This window comes from Bombina bombina, chromosome 2, assembly GCF_027579735.1.
Source record: "Bombina bombina isolate aBomBom1 chromosome 2, aBomBom1.pri, whole genome shotgun sequence".
In the NCBI taxonomy this organism is placed as follows: Eukaryota; Metazoa; Chordata; class Amphibia; order Anura; family Bombinatoridae; genus Bombina; species Bombina bombina.
Window position 1 is genome coordinate 779,152,841 of NC_069500.1, and position 15,505 is coordinate 779,168,345.

At 40.1% G+C, this 15,505-nt stretch overlaps 1 protein-coding gene across 1 annotated transcript in view; it reads right to left on the reverse strand.

The window, feature by feature from the left end:
- The window catches only part of RAB3A (RAB3A, member RAS oncogene family), a 249,179-nt gene that overhangs the window by 30,686 nt on the left and 202,988 nt on the right, over nucleotides 1–15,505 (reverse strand). The window contains exon 3 of the mRNA XM_053702943.1: nucleotides 5,804–5,922. Within this exon, the coding sequence (XP_053558918.1) occupies nucleotides 5,804–5,922 (119 nt within the window). The remainder of the gene's footprint in view (nucleotides 1–5,803; nucleotides 5,923–15,505) is intronic.

A 15,505-nucleotide genomic window follows, 5' to 3' on the forward strand; every position in this document is an offset into this window, starting at 1 on the left:
CCTTCTTGGAGAAAGGACAATATCCTGGGAATCCTAATCTTACTCCATGAGTAACCCTTGGATTCACAGCAACAAAGATATTTCCGCCATATCTTATGGTAGATTTTCCTGGTGACAGGCTTTCTAGCCTGAATCAGAGTATCTATAACTGACTCAGAGAACCCACGCTTTGATAGAATTAAGTGTTCAATCTCCAAGCAGTCAGATGTAGAGAAACTAAATTTGGATGCTTGAACGGACCCTGTATTAGAAGATCCTGCCTCATTGGCAGTGTCCATGGTGGGACAGATGACATGTCCACTAGGTCTGCATACCAAGTCTTGCGTGGCCACGCAGGCGCTATCAGAATCACTGAAGCCTTCTCCTGCTTGATTCTGGCAACCAGACGCGGGAGGAGAGGAAACGGTGGAAAAACATAAGCCAGATTGAAGGATCAAGGCGCTGCTAGAGCATCTATCAATACCGTCTTGGGATCCCGGGACCTGGACCTGTAGAGAGGAAGTTTGGTGTTCTGACGGGACGCCATCAGATCCAACTCTGGGGTGCCCCATAGCGGAGTCAGCTGGGCAAATACCTCTGGGTGGAGTTCCTACGACTTCCTGACGACTTAGAAAATCTGCCTCCCAGTTGTCTACTCCTGGGATGTGAATTGCTGATAGATGGCAGGAGTGATCCTCCGCCCACCTGATTATTTTGGTTACTTCCGTCATCGCTAGGAAACTCTTTGTTCCCCCTGATGATTGACGTAAGCTACAGTCGTGATGTTGTCCGACTGAAATCTGATGAATTTGGCCGCCGCTAGTTGAGGCCATGCCTGAAGAGCGCTGAATATCGCCCTCAGTTCCAGAATGTTTATCGGGAAAAGAGTTTCTTCCCGAGACAATAAGCCCTGAGCTTTCAGGGAGTCCCAGACCGCACCCCAGCCTAACAGACTGGCGTCGGTCGTTACGATGATCCACTCTGGCCTGCGGAAACATATTCCTTGAGACAGGTGATCCTGAGACAACCACCAGAGAAGAGAATCTCTGGTCTCCTGGTCCAACTGAACTTGAGGAGACAAATCTGCATAATCCCCATTCCACTGTTTGAGCATGCATAGTTGCAGTGGTCTGAGGTGTATCCGAGCAAAAGGGACTATGTCCATTGCCGCAACCATTAGTCCGATTGTCTCCATGCACTGAGCCACAGATGGCCGAGGAATGGAATAAAGAGATCGGCAAGTAGTTCAGAGTTTTAGCTTTCTGACCTCCGTCAGAAATATTTTCATTTCTACCGAGTCTATTAGGGTTCCTAGGAATGGAACTCTTGTGAGGGGGGAGAGAGAGAACTCTTTTTGATGTTCACCTTCCACCCGTGAGACCTCAGAAAGGCCGATACAATCTCCGTGTGAGACTTGGTTCTTTGGAAAGTTGACGCCTGAATTAAGATGTTGTCTAGGTAAGGTGCCACTGCTATGCCCCGCGGTCTTAGAACCGCCAGGAGGGACCCTAGCACCTTTGTGAAAATTCTGGGAGCAGTGGCCAACCCGAAAGTAAGAGCCACAAACTGAAAATGCTTGTCCAGAAAGGCGAACCTGAGAAACTGGTGATGATCTTTGTGGATAGGAATGTGCAGATACGCATCCTTTAGATCCACGGTAGTCATATATTGACACTCCTGGATCATTGGTAAGATTGTCCGAATGGTCTCCATCTTGAATGATGGGACTCTGAGGAATTTGTTTAGAATTTTGAGATCCAGGATTGGTCTGAAAGTTCCTTCTTTTTTGGGAACCACAAACAGGTTTGAGTAAAACCCCAGTCCTTGTTCTGCAATTGGAACTGGGTGGATCACTCCCATTGTATGTAGATCTTCTACACAGCGTAAAAACGCCTCTTTCTTGTCTGATCTGTAGACAGACGAGAAATGTGGAACCTTCCCCTTGGAGGAGAGTCCTTGAATTCTAGAAGGTATCCCTGGGCTACAATCTCTAATGCCCAAGGATTGTGTACATCTCTTGCCCAGGCCTGAGCGAAGAGAGAGAGTCTGCCCCTTACTAGATCCAGTCCCGGATCGGGGGCTACCCCTTCATGCTGTCTTGGTGGCAGCTGCAGGCTTTTTGGCTTGTTTACCCTTATTCCAGCCCTGGTAAGGTTTCCAGTTTGCCTTGGGCTGTGAAGCGTTACCCTCTTGCTTTGCAGCCGGAGAAGATGAAGCGGGGCCGTTCCTGAAATTGCGAAAGGAACGAAAATTAGTTTTGTTCTTTGTTTGAAAGGCTTTGTCCTGAGGGAGAGCATGGCCTTTTCCCCCGGTGATATCTGAAATAATCTCTTTCAATTCAGGCACGAATAGGGTCTTCCCTTTGAAAGGAATGTTCAAAAGCTTGGATTTAGACGACACATCGGCCGACCAGGACTTTAGCCATAGCGCCCTGCGCGCCAAAATGGCAAAACCTGAATTTTTCGCAGCTAACTTAGCTATTTGAAAAGCGGCGTCAGTGATAAAAGAATTAGCTAGCTTTAGAGCCTTAATTCTATCCATAATTTCCTCATATGAGGTCTCCGTCTGGAGCGAGTCTTCCAGCGCCTCAAACCAGAAAGCAGCTGCCATAGTTACAGGAATAATGCAGGCAATAGGTTGGAGAAGAAAACCTTGTTGAACAAAAATTTTCTTAAGTAAACCCTCTATTTTTTTTATCCATAGGGTCTTTAAAAGCACAACTGTCTTCAATTGGTATGGTTGTGCGTTTAGCTAGTGTAGATACAGCCCCCTCCACCTTAGGTACCGTCTGCCACGAGTCCCGCATGGGGTCAGATATGGGGAACATTTTCTTAAAAACAGGAAGGGGGACAAAAGGGACACATGGCCTATCCCACTCCCTAGTAACGATATCCGCAATCCTCTTAGGGACTGGAAACGCATCCGTGTAAACAGGGACCTCTAGGTACTTGTACATTTTACACAATTTCTCTGGGATCACCAAAGGGTCACAGTCATCCAGAGTAGCTAATACCTCACTAAGTAAAACACGGAGGTGTTCTAGTTTAAATTTAAAAGCCAATGTATCTGAATCTGTCTGGGGAGGAATCCTTCCTGAATCAGAGACTTCTCCCTCAGACATCAAATCCCTCGCTCCCACTTCAGAGCGTTGTGAGGGTATATCGGATACGGCTACCAAAGCGTCAGAATGCTCATAATCTGTTCTTAAAACGGAGCTATCACGCTTTGCAGGTAACACGGGCAGTTTAGATAATAAGACTGTAAGAGAATTATCCATGACTGCCGCTAAGTCTTGTAATGTAAAAGGGTTAGACGCACTAGAGGTACTAGGCGTCGCTTGCGCGGGCGTAACTGGTTGTGACACTTGGGGAGAGGCAGACGAGCTACCCTCGTTACCTTCAGTCTGAGAGTCGTCTTGGGCCACATTCTTAAGTGCAACAATATGATCTTTAAAGTGTATAGACATATCAGTACAAGTGGGACACATTCTGAGAGGGGGTTCCACCATGGCTTCTAAACACATTGAACAAGGATTTTCCTTAGTGTCAGACATGTTTAACAGACTAGTAGAGTACACAAGCAGGCTTGGAATCACTTTAATCAAATAAAAAACACAATTTGAAAAAAACGTTACTGTGCCTTTAAGAGATAAAAAGAGCACACAATTTTACAGTATGTAGCTAAAGCCTTAATAAGATTGCACCCCAAGTTTCAAAACGATTAACCCCTTAATGCCCAAACCGGAGCAGCCTAAAGCCAACACCTGGTTAAATCACTACAGCACCTTGCCACAGCCTTGCTGTGGCCCTGCCTTCCTTTAGGGATCAGATTTGGGGGAATATAGCTTCTTTTAGGCCCTCAAACATCAGCAGGCCTCTCCATGTGAAGCAGCATGAACTTCTCTGCAATTCTAAGTGCGCAGCTGAGGCAATTAGGCCCCTCCCACTCTACTCCGGAGCTGTGAGGCCTAGTAAATCACTCCTAAGTGACTAAAAAACAGTCATGTGGTAATAACCCCAGAAAAAACCCAAAAGGGCTTTCAAAGTGTCTTGCAAAACAATCGACTGCCCTGAATAAGTGTCAACCAGTATATTAGCCCTATTATGTAAGCATTCAATTCCTTACTAAGTCTGTGAACATAGCTTACCCTCTCCTCATGGGGACATTGTCAGTCTCTTCTAGCATTATCTCAGTCTTGTCTAGAAATAAATGACTGAACATACCTTATTGCAGATCACCCTGCAAACTGTTCCCCCCAACTGAAGTTTTCTGGTACTCCTCAGTCCTGTGTGGGAACAGCAGTGGATTTTAGTTACAACATGCTAAAATCATTTTCCTCTCAGCAGAAATCTTCATCACTTTTCTGCTAGAGAGTAAATAGTACAAACCGGTACCATTTAAAATAACAAACTTTTGATTGAAGATAATAAAACTACAATTCTAACACCACATTCACTTTACACTCCCGAGAGAGACCCTAGTGCTTAGAGCCAGCAAAGAGAATGACTGGGGGGTGGAGCTAGAGGGGGAGCTATATGGACAGCTTTGCTGTGTGCTCTCTTTGCTACTTCCTGTAGGGAATGAGAATATCCCACAAGTAAAGGATGAATCCGTGGACTGGATACACCTTGCAAGAGAAATGTATATATTTTTAATCATTTGATTAAAAGGATTTAAATTGTTATGGTTAAAGGGATATGAAACCAATTTTTCTCTTTTATGATTCAGATAGCGCATGCAATTTTAAGCAACTTTATAATGTACTCCTATCATCAATTGTTCTTTGTTCTCTTGGTATCTTTATTTGAAAAGCAGGAATGTAAGCTTAGGAGCCGGCCCATTTTTGGTACAGCACCTGGGTAGCGCTTGCTGATTGGTGGCTACATTTATAATTACTGCACAATAAGGTGTTTCACAATGGCCAAACATATGTAAAGAGGGGGTGGGGTAGTGATGAGTGGGATCGGAAGTGACGCGTAACATTTTGGCCTGGCTACTACCTTAGGACTTTTTGAGCCCTGTGTATGCAATATTATATTAAGTCTACTTTTACATGGTTTTTAAAGAGATATATTAACATTTAGAGAATTTTACTCTAGTATTTTTTTTTTACTTTTGTGCCTTTTTTTATTTTGAATAATCAAGGAAAATGTATTCCATGAACCAGAAACCGTAAATAATTCATAATCTAGTAACTCTGCTGCCGAACTCAGAGTATGCAATTGCTCTAATACAAGTAGCTGCCTATTTTGTTCACAATATTTTCAATAAGTTTTATTGCTGCTCCTTCATATGCATGATACATAGTTTAGTGTCCCTTTAAAGTGAATGTCAATTTTGATGCTAAAGTGCCCGGTTTTTAAAATTTTTATTAAAAACAGGGGCACTTTAAATTAATCAAAATTTACATTTCTCTCCTTTTGAGAAAAAATACTTACCTTTTAAACTTCACAGCAGCTCCAGCTTCCTCCACCCATCGCAAAGCCTCTTCATGGGTCTAAAATGAGGAATCCGGCTTCCTCCAATCACGGTGTTGAATCAGACAGATTCCCCCGGGGGGGGGGGGGGGGGGGAAAGCCGTGATTGGAGGATGACCTATCCATCGTTTCTAACATCAGAAATGGCTTGCAACGACCGGAGGAAGCTGGAGCTGCTGTGAAGATTAAAAGGTACGTTTTTTTTCTCAACAGGAGTGAAATGTAAATTTTGATGAATTAAAGTGCCCCTGTTTTTAACCGATTTTTTAAAAACCGGGCACTTTAGCATCAAAATTGACATTCACTTTAAGTTCACGTGTATTTATAGAATCTTTACCACCACTCACCAGTCCTGGACGGCATTGAATGACTCCTCATTGGTGATATCATACATGAGTATGAAGCCCATGGCCCCTCTGTAGTAAGCTGTAGTGATCGTCCTGTATCTCTCCTGTCCTGCTGTGTCCTGAAAACAGAAAGAGACAGCATATTTATAGAAGGGCTTTCTTTAAAGAAGCGCTTTAAGAGTATATTATAAAATGTTTAAAATGACATAATACTCATATGCTAAATCACTTAAAAGTGATGCAACATAACTGCAAAAAAAATGACATAAATATTGGATTGGATTGGATTGGAACAGCCAATAGAATGCCAGCTCAATCCTATTGGCGGTTTGCATCAGCCAATAGGATTTTTTCTACCTTAATTCCGATTGGCTGATAGAATTCTATCAACCAATCGGAATTGAAGGGTCACCATCTTGGATGACGTCATTTAAGGGAACCTTCATTCAGCAAGAAGCCGTCAGATGAAGAGGATGCTCCGCGTCGGATGTCTTGAAGATGGACCCGCTTCGTGTCGGATGGATGAAGATACAAGATGCCGATTGGATGAAGACTTTTGCCTGTCTGGAGGACCACTTCTGCCCATCTGGAGGACCACTTCTGCCGGATTCGTTGAGGACTTCGGCCCGGTTGGGTGAAGACTTCTCCCGGTAAGGCGATCTTAAAGGGGTTACTGTTAAGTTTTTTTTAAGGGGGTATTGGGTGGGTTTTAGAGTAGGGTTGGTTGTGTGGGTGGTGGGTTTTAATGTTGGGGGGGGTGTAATTTTTTTTACAGGTAAAAGAGCTGATTACTTTGGGGCAATGCCCGCAAAAGGCCCTTTTAAGGGCTATTTGTAATTTAGTGTAGGGTAGGGCTTTTTTTATTTTGGGGGGGCTTTTTTTTTTCTCTTTTCAAAAGAGCTTTATTGAAACATTTAGTGAACAGTTAGCTGGTCAATATACAATTTGAATAGACAGAAATGAGCGCCTGAGATTTAACAAAGATAACATTTTTATATCACTCAATATGTCTTATACAAGCGAAATGTCTATCTATTTCTGGCAGCTCTCTTTAAATCAGGTCAACATCAGTAACTGATTTACAATCAACTATAAACAAAAAACAAGTGAATTTTAGTATAATTACATGTAGCATCTTGCAGAAAATTAACTAAACATGCATCAGTCACAGGTTTGCTTCAAATAAGTACAGATGATTTTTTTTATGCACATATGTGTACCAGAGTGTATATAGGGGTGAATAATAGGTGTATACTATTGGGGGGACATTTTTATTTTGTTAGGGGGATTAGATTAGGTGTAATTAGTTAGTTTAAAATTCTTGTAATTTGTTTATTATTTTCTGTAATTTAGTGTTAGTTTGTTTTTTGTACTTTAGATCATTTTATTTAATTGTATTTAATTTAGTGAATTAATTTAACTGTAGTGTAGTGTTAGGTGTAATTGTAACTTAGGTTAGGTTTTATTTTACAGGTAAATGTGTATTTATTGTAACTAGGTAGTTATTAAATAGTTAATAACTATTTAGTAACTATTATACCTAGTTAAAATAAATACAAACTTGCCTGTAAAATAAAAATAAACCTAAGCTAGATACAATGTAACTATTAGTTATATTGTAGCTATCTTAGGGTTAATTTTATAGGTATTTAGTTTTAAATAGGAATAATTTAGTTAATGATAGTTATTTTTATTTAGATTTATTTAAATTATATTTAAGTTAGGGGGTGTTAGGGTTAGACTTAGGTTTAGGGGCAGGGCCATCTTTAATACTGACTGGACCCTGGGCAAACATTTTCTTGCCCCCCCCATGCAATTTCAATTTCGCTCTCCACCCCAACATCCCAAAAAACAACTAAATCAATTTATTTTATATATTTTTAAAAATTATTAGCCCAGCAGTGGATAATCCACTGCTGGGCTAATCATTAAAAAAATTGCAATATGTGAAACTGGACCAAAGCAATACTAATAAGTAAATAAATATATAAATTCCTCCACTCTGGATTAATTTAATATGCTTTTGAATGTGATTCTGGTGTGAGGTTAGCTGGTTAAAGAGATTTAGGGCAGCCAACAGGAGCAAAGCAAGGTAAAGACTGAGGCGGAAGCATAGAGGTGCAGACAGATTTAAGTTTACTAACTGAAACAGTAGAACTACTATGGGAAGCTGTAAAATCTGAAACAGAGAGAAATAAAAACTATAAAAATAAACCTTACCTTAATGTGTGAAGTATCAGCATGACACTATATACATCAGCCACAGCAGCACATGTCACTGCTTTGCTAGGAACAAGTTCCCTCTCATCCTGCACTAGACAATGCTGCATGGGGGAGGGGCATGTGTACACTCACTTATTCTTCCCACTGACACCTTTCTACAAAGCACTGTTTTCCTAACAGACTTCAGTTAGTTGATCTTAGAGCCACAGCAGAAAGAGCAGGGCTAAGGGGACCAGCAGACTGGATGCTGTCTGCCCAAGGCTGCATGGATACAGACGAGTCACACAGCCTCAATACTGAAGAGAGCGGTGTGTGCAGCTGCACAGATGCTCAAATCCTCACGTGCCTGCCACTCCAGCTTTCTGCTGCATGCGCCTATAGTAAGCCCTACCCAGAAACAATCCCCACCACCAGAGCAGTTACCTGGTAACAGTGGTAACCCCAGCAGGACCTTTTCTGATGCAGTTGGATTGACTGGATGCCTATTTAGGGCTTAGCATCCAGTGCTGCACAGTGCACATCTAAAACAGCACATGGCACTAGCTTGGAATGTCACATGACATTGGCACGGTCTGGCACAGTTTCTCACAAATATAAGCAGAGAACTTTTGACTGTGACAATATTAGCACTGACTGTGTGTGTCCCCCATGTCACATGACATCAGCAGTCTGGCATGAACTAAAAAAAAAAAAAAATGTTTTTTTTTTTTTTTAGGACTCTTGGGCCCCTCAACTGCCCCTTTTGCCCTGTGTTAAAGACGGTCCTGTTTAGGGGTTAATAACTTTAATATAGTGGCGGCGACGTTGGGGGTGGCAGATTAGGGGTTAATAAGTGTAGGTAGGTGGCGGCGACATTGGGGTCGGCAGATTAGGGGTTAATAAATATAATGTAGGTGTCGGCGATGTTGGGGCAGCAGATTAGGGGTTAATAAGTATAATGTAGGTGGCGGCGGTGTCCGGAGCAGCAGATTAGGGGTTAATAATTATAATACAGGTGTCGGCGATGTCGAGGGTGGCAGATTAGGGGTTATAAGTGTAAGATTAGGGGTGTTTAGACTCGGGGTTCATGTTAGGGTGTTAGGTGTAGACATACTTTTATTTCCCCATAGGAATCAATGGGGCTGCGTTAGGAGCTAAACGCTGCTTTTTTGCAGGTGTTAGAATTTTTTTTTAGCCAGCTCTCCTCCATTGACTCCTATCAGGAAATCGTGCACAAGCACGTTCAGCCAGCTCACCGCTAACGTAAGCAGCGATCGTATTGAAGTGAGATGTGGAGCAAAATTTTGCTCTACGCTCACTTTTTTGCGGTTAACGCCGGGTTTGTAAAAACCCGTAATACCAGCGTTGTCTGTAAGTGAGCGGTGAGCATAAACTGCTCGTTAGCACTGCACCCCTGTTAATGCAAAACTCATAATCTATCCACTTTTCACACCAGTTGTCAAAGAGAGACTGTGTGGATTTTAATTTAGCTATCCATTTTCAAATTTTATTCAGGAATGCACTGTTTCCAGAAGTGTATTAAACCTCTTCGATAAAGAGACAACAATTTCAAAGGCCATCTGAGTTTATGTTAATCCACATCTATAAATCATTTTAGCTTAAATGGGATGAATTATATGTTTCAACAACGCTCACAGAACATTATCAGAACCTTGACAATCATTCCTATATGCGGTTGCTTTCAAAAGTGGAAATTATGACATCATTATTTCTGATATTTGATCTGAGAGGTCACAAAATCCTACACTGAAATGGTAATTTAAACCCATAAAAAAACCGCACAATAAAATCAACAAAAAATGTATTTAGTCATTGTATTGTATGCCACATATATAACGATGTGCTCTGCGGTTACCTTTCTCCTTGCACAGAACATGCTTAGATTAAAGAGCAACCCTTAAAATATAGAGTTTCAGTACGTCAGTGTATTGTCCGTTTAATATGGCATCAAAGAATTAACCAGCGATATTTATTCAAATCTGGAAAGGTACATTTTTATGCATTTTGACACAAGAGGAGTGTTGTCTGGTGAACATGCGAAGCTACAGTGCACAGATTTACAAAAATGTGATGCAACGGATGGCTACAGTTTTATATTGGCATAACTGAACCAGATTCAAAACCAAAGATCAGACATGATTTTTCAAGCTGAGCCTCGCAGGAGCTGCCCTGGTGGAATTATTGTAAAAAAGTTAGCAGTGAGCAGGGGGCGTACTTTAAAAAGTAAATCCTGCAGCCAATTGAAATCACATTATGCTGCTCTCTGCATATAGCACGTTACAAAATTGCCTATATTTTTGTATGCATGTATTTTTCTTTTAGAGTTAAAAGTATTTTGAGAAAAGCTCGCCACCTAAAAGGTTTGCCAGAAAAAACTGAGACTTGTAGTGAGAAAACCTTCACAGAATTACGCTCGGATAAGAGAGACAAGTTCATATACGCCCACGGAACGCCCTTGTTCTGCCATTTTACAAAAAACAACAATTATATTTTGTATTTTGGACTTATAAGTATCAATTTCTGTGGGGGGATTCCGGATCCAATGTATTTAAATCATGATTTACGCTGTGAATATTTAATATAATTTTATTCCTGTGTAATTTACATACAAATTTTAAGTTTTTGATAAAATACGATTTTTGGTGAACAATTTTGCTACGATTTTACCCCTTCAGGATGGACGCATCTGTCCAAGTTCTGATCCTAAACAAAAAAGGAAGCACATGATAATCACTGCAATCATTTGTTCAAAAAACGGTACTGACTGGCTCATGGGGGACCACCTGTGTTTATAGGCAAGTCCCCCAGTCTGATCAATCGGTGTTTGTACACAGAAGGGAGCAGGACGTTGCAAAAGCTAGGGCGTTAAAAGCCCAGCACCGTTAGCACGGCATGGAACATTCTAAGGGCGTGAAGGGTTTAAGGAACAACCTATTTAGAAAAGCGTAAGAAAGGGAATGTAATTATGGTGGTGAATAAACATGTGATTATGGGGACCAAATATAAAGTCATGGGACAGATAGCAATGTCAGCAGTTAATGCAAAGAAAACCTTATCACTGCCTGTAACAAGTGTCACTTGGCAAATGCATGTAGCTACCATAATCTATCTATCTTGTCTTTCACAATTAAAAAGCCACCCAGTTTCTGCTGCATTTTAGCTTTCGCTGTCTGTTGTTAGATAATGACTAATGCACAATAATTGATCTCTAATGGAAAGTGTCAAAACAGCTATCACTGCTGACAGACTGTGCACTCTCGCACATTTGGCTTATTCTCTACGAAGAATGAAAGTGGATTGTTAAAGAGACGCAAACTCTGATTTGAGAGTCATGCAAAACACTTCACATGTGCTTTCATGTGGTTGTCAAATTTGAGGCCATTACAATATAATAGAAAAGCAATTTATAACAGGGTATAAAAAAAAAAGTGACCTGGCACAGTTTTCTCCTTTGTTTTGTACGGAGGGAAGAATCCAACAGCGGTTTTAAAACCCACCATAAAACAGTTTTTAGAAAAGCTTTGCAAACATGTGATGGACCTCTTCCAAATGGCATATCATTTCATGTTTTAATAAGTACAGCAATACACAACATATCCTTGTATAACACATCTGCAAATGTTTCCACAGAAAACCTTAGTATACAGTGTTTCCACTGGAGCGGGGGATTATGGGTAAGGATATGAAATGGTTCCATTGTCTGTTTTAAATACAGGTTCCTCATGCAAGAGAAATTCTGGTTAATTTTGTTAAAGCGACATGAAGTCAAAATTAAACTCACGATTCAGATAGATCATGCAGTTTTAGGAGACTTCAATTTACATTTGTTATCACATTTACTTTGTTCTCTTAGCATCCATTAATGAAAATCAAAAGGAGCAGCAATGCACTACTGAGAGCTAGCAGGAGATTGGTGCTGACTAACTATGTGTTTAACACAGTAGCAGGGATTAACAAAGTTATATGCATGCAACAGTGCAATAATAATAATATTTTTATGTCCTTTTAAGCGTGTTGTACTTCCAAATTTGTTGTGCCATTTGTTCGTTTTTTGTAGGACTGTGAGCCACCCACCCCAAAAAAAACAAAAAAAACAAATACGAACATGTTTTTTTAAATATAATTTTTGCATAAATATATATTTAGGATTCCATAAGCTTAACAAATTCAGACAATCTGACTTCTAATGGGATGGAATGCAATGAAAATAAAAAGCCAAAAACTTCCTGAGTTAAAGGGATATGAAAGCCAAAACATTTTCTTTTGCCATTCAGACAGAGCAGACCATTTTAAAAAAGTTTCCAATTTACTTCTAATATCAAAATTGCTTTGATCCCATGATATTCTGTGTTGAAGGGATATCTAGGTAGGAATCTAGAGCACTACACGACACAGAAATAGTGCTGCCTTCTATTGCTCTTGCAAATGAATACTATTCTTGTAAACTGCTGCCTTACAGTGCTCCAGAAATGGGCCAGCTCCTAAGCTTACGTTCCAGCTTTTCAAAAAAAGATACCAAGAGAACAAAGGAAACTTGATAATAGAAGTAAAATATAATGTTGTTTAAAATTGCATGCTCTATCTGAATCATGAAAGAAAAAATGTTGTGTTTCATATCCCTGCTCTCACCCATCAGCTGATTATTTCACCTGTGCTCTAGTTCACCTATAATGAAATCCTGGCCTGTTGGGGGTCCTTGAGGACCCTGGTTGAGAAACACTGAACTAAAGTACCAATCCAAACACAAAGCTAAATAAATAATGCATTCATACTGTGTGCAGGCAGGAAGTGCAACTCATCAAGTAAAATATGTGAACACCATCAAGAACTCAATTACACAATAGCAATGAATCAACCCAGGCAGCAAGGCTGTTTGATTAAATTTGTAAGTCAAGGCTGCATCCCAAACACTCTAGCAAGCCCCTGATTTCAAGGATCCCTCCAGATTAACCATTACAGTTCCAAAAAAAGCCAATTAAAAGGAATAGGAAAGTCAAAATTAAACTTGCAGGATTCAGATAGAGCATTTAATTTTAAGACATTTAAATTCACATCAATTTTCAAACGGGTTTCCATTTTTTGGTATCCCTGGTTGAAAAAGAATAAGCACATATCATACACTAGTTGGAGCCAGCTGCTGATTGGTGCCTGCACACATGTCTCTTGTGATTGGCTAACTAGATGTGTTCAGCTAGCTGCCAGTAGTGCAATGCTGTTCGTTCAGTAAAACATAAGATAATAAAGTAAAATTGAAAATAGAATTAAATTGGAAAGTTGTTTAAAACTGTATGTTCTATCCAAATCATGAAAGAAAATTTTGAGGTGTCCTGTCTCTTTAAGCACCTCTAGCTTTTGTGTAAAAAAAGTGTGCTTTGTTCCACACTCCCTCGAGGGAAAGTCTGTAACTTAGGTTTTAGAAATGCTACAAATCGCCTAAACCAGCTACTTGATTTGCAGGTTACAGAATAAGCTTTTTGGCTTCTCTAGTGAATGTGGAACAAGCACAACATTTACACAAAAGAAAAAAGTGCTTAAAGTGAATGTAAATTTTGATGCTAAAGTGCCCGGTTTTTAAAACTTTGATTAAAAACAGGGGCACTTTAATTCATCAATATTTTCATTTCACTCCTGTTGTGAAAATAAACTTACTTTTTAATCTTCACAGCAGCTCCAGCTTCCTCCACCTGTTTCAAAGCCTCTTCCTGGGTCTAAAATGAGGTATCTGGCTTCCTCCAATCACAGCAGTGAATCAGACACTGAATCCCCCGGGGGGGAATCTGTGATTGGACGATGATCTATCAATCATTTCTGACATCAGAAATGGCTTGTGAGACCGGAGGAAGCAGCAGCTGCTGTGAAGTTTAAAAGGTAAGTTTTTTGTCCCAACAGGAGTGAAATGTAAATTTTGATGAATTAAAGTGCCCCTGTTTTTAATCAAACTTTTAAAAACCGGGCACTTAAACATCAAAATTTACATTCACTTTAAAGTCCTCAAAGTCCTTTAAAAATCGCACCATTTACAAAAACAAAGTGGGATTTTGTAGAGTGAAAATTGGTTATTTCAAGTTCTAGCCATTCTTGTGACCTTCCAAGAAAATAAAACTTTACTGTGCTATAAAATCGTTCTGTAATCTGTATGCAACAATATTGTAATATTTTGCAAAGTATGTCAGCAGCAAATAATAAATATGTAGATCCGTTTTGGCCACACACAAAAAAAAAACATGTATTTGTTCTACTGCCTTACAACCTGGTGCAATTTAGCATCTATTACATACTATAAAATGTATAGCTTTATTTGTATAAATTAAACATCTTTCTACAAGGTTAAAATATATTAATGTAGATCACTTGTAATGACACACGTGCATGTGATATCAGGCCTGCTGCTCAGTATGGCATTGAGCAACCTTGTAGATATAATTTCCAGCTGTATCTACAATAACTCCAAGCTCCCCCCCCCCCCCCCCCAACAACTGCAGACTCTGGCAATATAACAGAATGGGAATAATGTTTTGTTTTAGATTTCCAGATAACCAGTATTACTCGATAATACAGCAAGTGAAACAGGGAACTGAGTGTAGTTTGTAACAACACAGGAACTCCACAAAATAAAAAGATACCTCTTTGACATAAAAAAAATAATAAGTATTTATTTTGAAAATATGCAATAACTACTGCCCTTTAAAATAAACACACTATATATATATATATATATATATATATATATATATATATATATATATATATATATATATATATATATATACACACACACACACACACACACACACAGTATCTCACAAAAGTGAGTACACCTCTCACATTTTTGTAAATATTTTATTATATCTTTTCATGTGACAACACTGAAGAAATGACACTTTGCTACAATGTAAAGTAGTGAGTGTACAGCCTGTATAACAGTGTACATTTGCTGTCCACTCAAAATAACAACACATAGCCATTAATGTCTAAACCGTTGACAACAAAAGTGAGTACACCCCTCAGTGGAAATGTCCAAATTGGGCCCAATTAGCCATTATTCCTCCCCGGTGTCATGTGACTCGTTAGTGTTACAAGGTCTCAGGTGTGAATGGGGAGCAGGTGTGTTAAATTTGGTGTTATCGCTCTCACACTCTCTCATACTGGTCACTGGAAGTTCAACATGGCACCTCATGGCAAAGAACTCTCTGAGGATCTGAAAAAAAGGATTGTTGCTCTACATAAAGATGGCCTAGGCTATAAGAAGATTTCCAAGACCCTGAAACTGAGCTGCAGCACAGTGGGCAAGACCATACAGCAGTTTCACAGGACAGGTTCCACACAGAACGGGCCTCACCATGGTCGACCAAAGAAGTTGAGTGCACATGCTCAGCATCATATCCAGAGGTCGTCTTGTGGGAAATAGAGGCATGAGTGCTGCCAGCATTGCTGCAGAGGTTGAAGGGGTGTGGGGGGGTCAGCCTGTCAGTGCTCAGA